This window comes from Phaeodactylum tricornutum, chromosome 5 (assembly GCF_000150955.2).
Source record: "Phaeodactylum tricornutum CCAP 1055/1 chromosome 5, whole genome shotgun sequence".
Classification (NCBI taxonomy): domain Eukaryota; phylum Bacillariophyta; class Bacillariophyceae; order Surirellales; family Neidiaceae; genus Phaeodactylum; species Phaeodactylum tricornutum.
This window is the reverse complement of record NC_011673.1, coordinates 1,087,764-1,089,135: the sequence shown is the minus strand read 5'-3', so window position 1 is coordinate 1,089,135 and position 1,372 is coordinate 1,087,764. Positions and strand designations below refer to the sequence as shown.

At 46.9% G+C, this 1,372-nt stretch overlaps 1 protein-coding gene across 1 annotated transcript; it reads left to right on the top strand.

The window, feature by feature from the left end:
• Positions 1-429: 429 nt before the first annotated feature.
• PHATRDRAFT_34626 (predicted protein) lies at positions 430-1,293 on the top strand (the record flags this gene model as incomplete). The annotated part of the gene is made up of 1 exon (XM_002179080.1): positions 430-1,293. One exon carries the CDS (start codon positions 430-432, stop codon positions 1,291-1,293), a length of 864 nt encoding a protein of 287 aa, XP_002179116.1.
• Positions 1,294-1,372: the final 79 nt, after the last annotated feature.

The following is a 1,372-nucleotide window of genomic DNA, read 5'->3' as shown; positions in this document are numbered from 1 at the left end:
GTCTCCCGGGAATGCTTTGATCAGAGCTAAATTAAGGCAATGATATATTGTATATGAATGGTAAGAAGGCGCGGAAGGGCAATACATCAGCGTCAATGTCAGGGCGGAGTAACAAATATCATCTACAATTACCCTAAAGTTTCATATTTATGCGGAGAGTGACGATAGTTCTTAAGATTGCGGAGTCGGCAGCACCATTAGATTAGATAAAACGAACGTGGGTTTTGGCAAGATATAAAATCGATGCTGGCTTAAGGCCTGGATAGTTGAAAGAGGGACTAAAGCATTAGAAAGCCATGATTGATTCAGATTCTTCAGGCTTTCTAATGCTAGGAGTATCCAGCTTTGTACTCTCGTGTGCTCTTGGTAGCAACGTACGATCGGCCACAAAACTGCTCTTACTCCGAACCGCAGACGAGAAGATTCACCATGACTACTTATTTTGAGAGGAAGACTCCCGTGTACTACTCGCCGGGCAAAGCAGTTGCACCTTCTGCCATAGGGGACGCATTTGCGCTTCCCGTTGGAGCTGAAGAACCGAAGCCAAAACGTCCTCTGTCAGCTTACAACTTCTTTTTCAAGAGAGAACGCCAGGATATTCTGAGAAATACGCCAGTCCGGCCTCAAGGAAAGCCTCGACGCTCGCATGGAAAAATTGGCTTCGCCGACTTGGCGCGTACAATTGCTGCTCGCTGGAAAGGGGCTGACCATGCAGTCAAGGATCATTTTGAAAACATGGCCAAAATGGACAAGGATCGCTATGCACGAGAATTGGAAGATTGGAAGATCAATCAAGACAACCAGAAGCTCGTAGGTGAAAAGAGTATTCCACATTCATGCTCTCCGTTCTCGCCGTACTGGGAGGAGACTCAAGGAGATGACTTCGAGCCAATCGAGTTTCAAAAGAGCACGAAGACCCCAGCAAAGTCTCGTCCGATCAGCCAGGTAGTTACTCCCACGTTTACGACCAAGCAACCCTTAGGCCTCTCCTATGCGTCTGACCTTGCCCGAAGTGATCTCGGGTTCGGTGACTACAATGGAACAGAGCAATGGGCTTATAGCGACCGGGTTTCAACGGTACGTCCCGAAAAGCTTCGAAACATCGAAATCGATGAAGTTGATTTTGTCAATTCGTGCTCCCTTCCGCGCATGGGCTATAAGAACCCACGCGAAACCATGCTTCGATACACAAATTTTTATGATCGACGCCGTCCCAGATTTTCTGCAGTCTTTCAGGAGGAAGGAGACCGATGGGAGGATGAGCGCGCTCGTTATCTTTCGTTTCATCATTGATGTAAACAGAACAAAAGTGATGAATACATAGTACACACACGAAACTCGAAGTCATTGCGGATGACCTAAATAGTAAAAG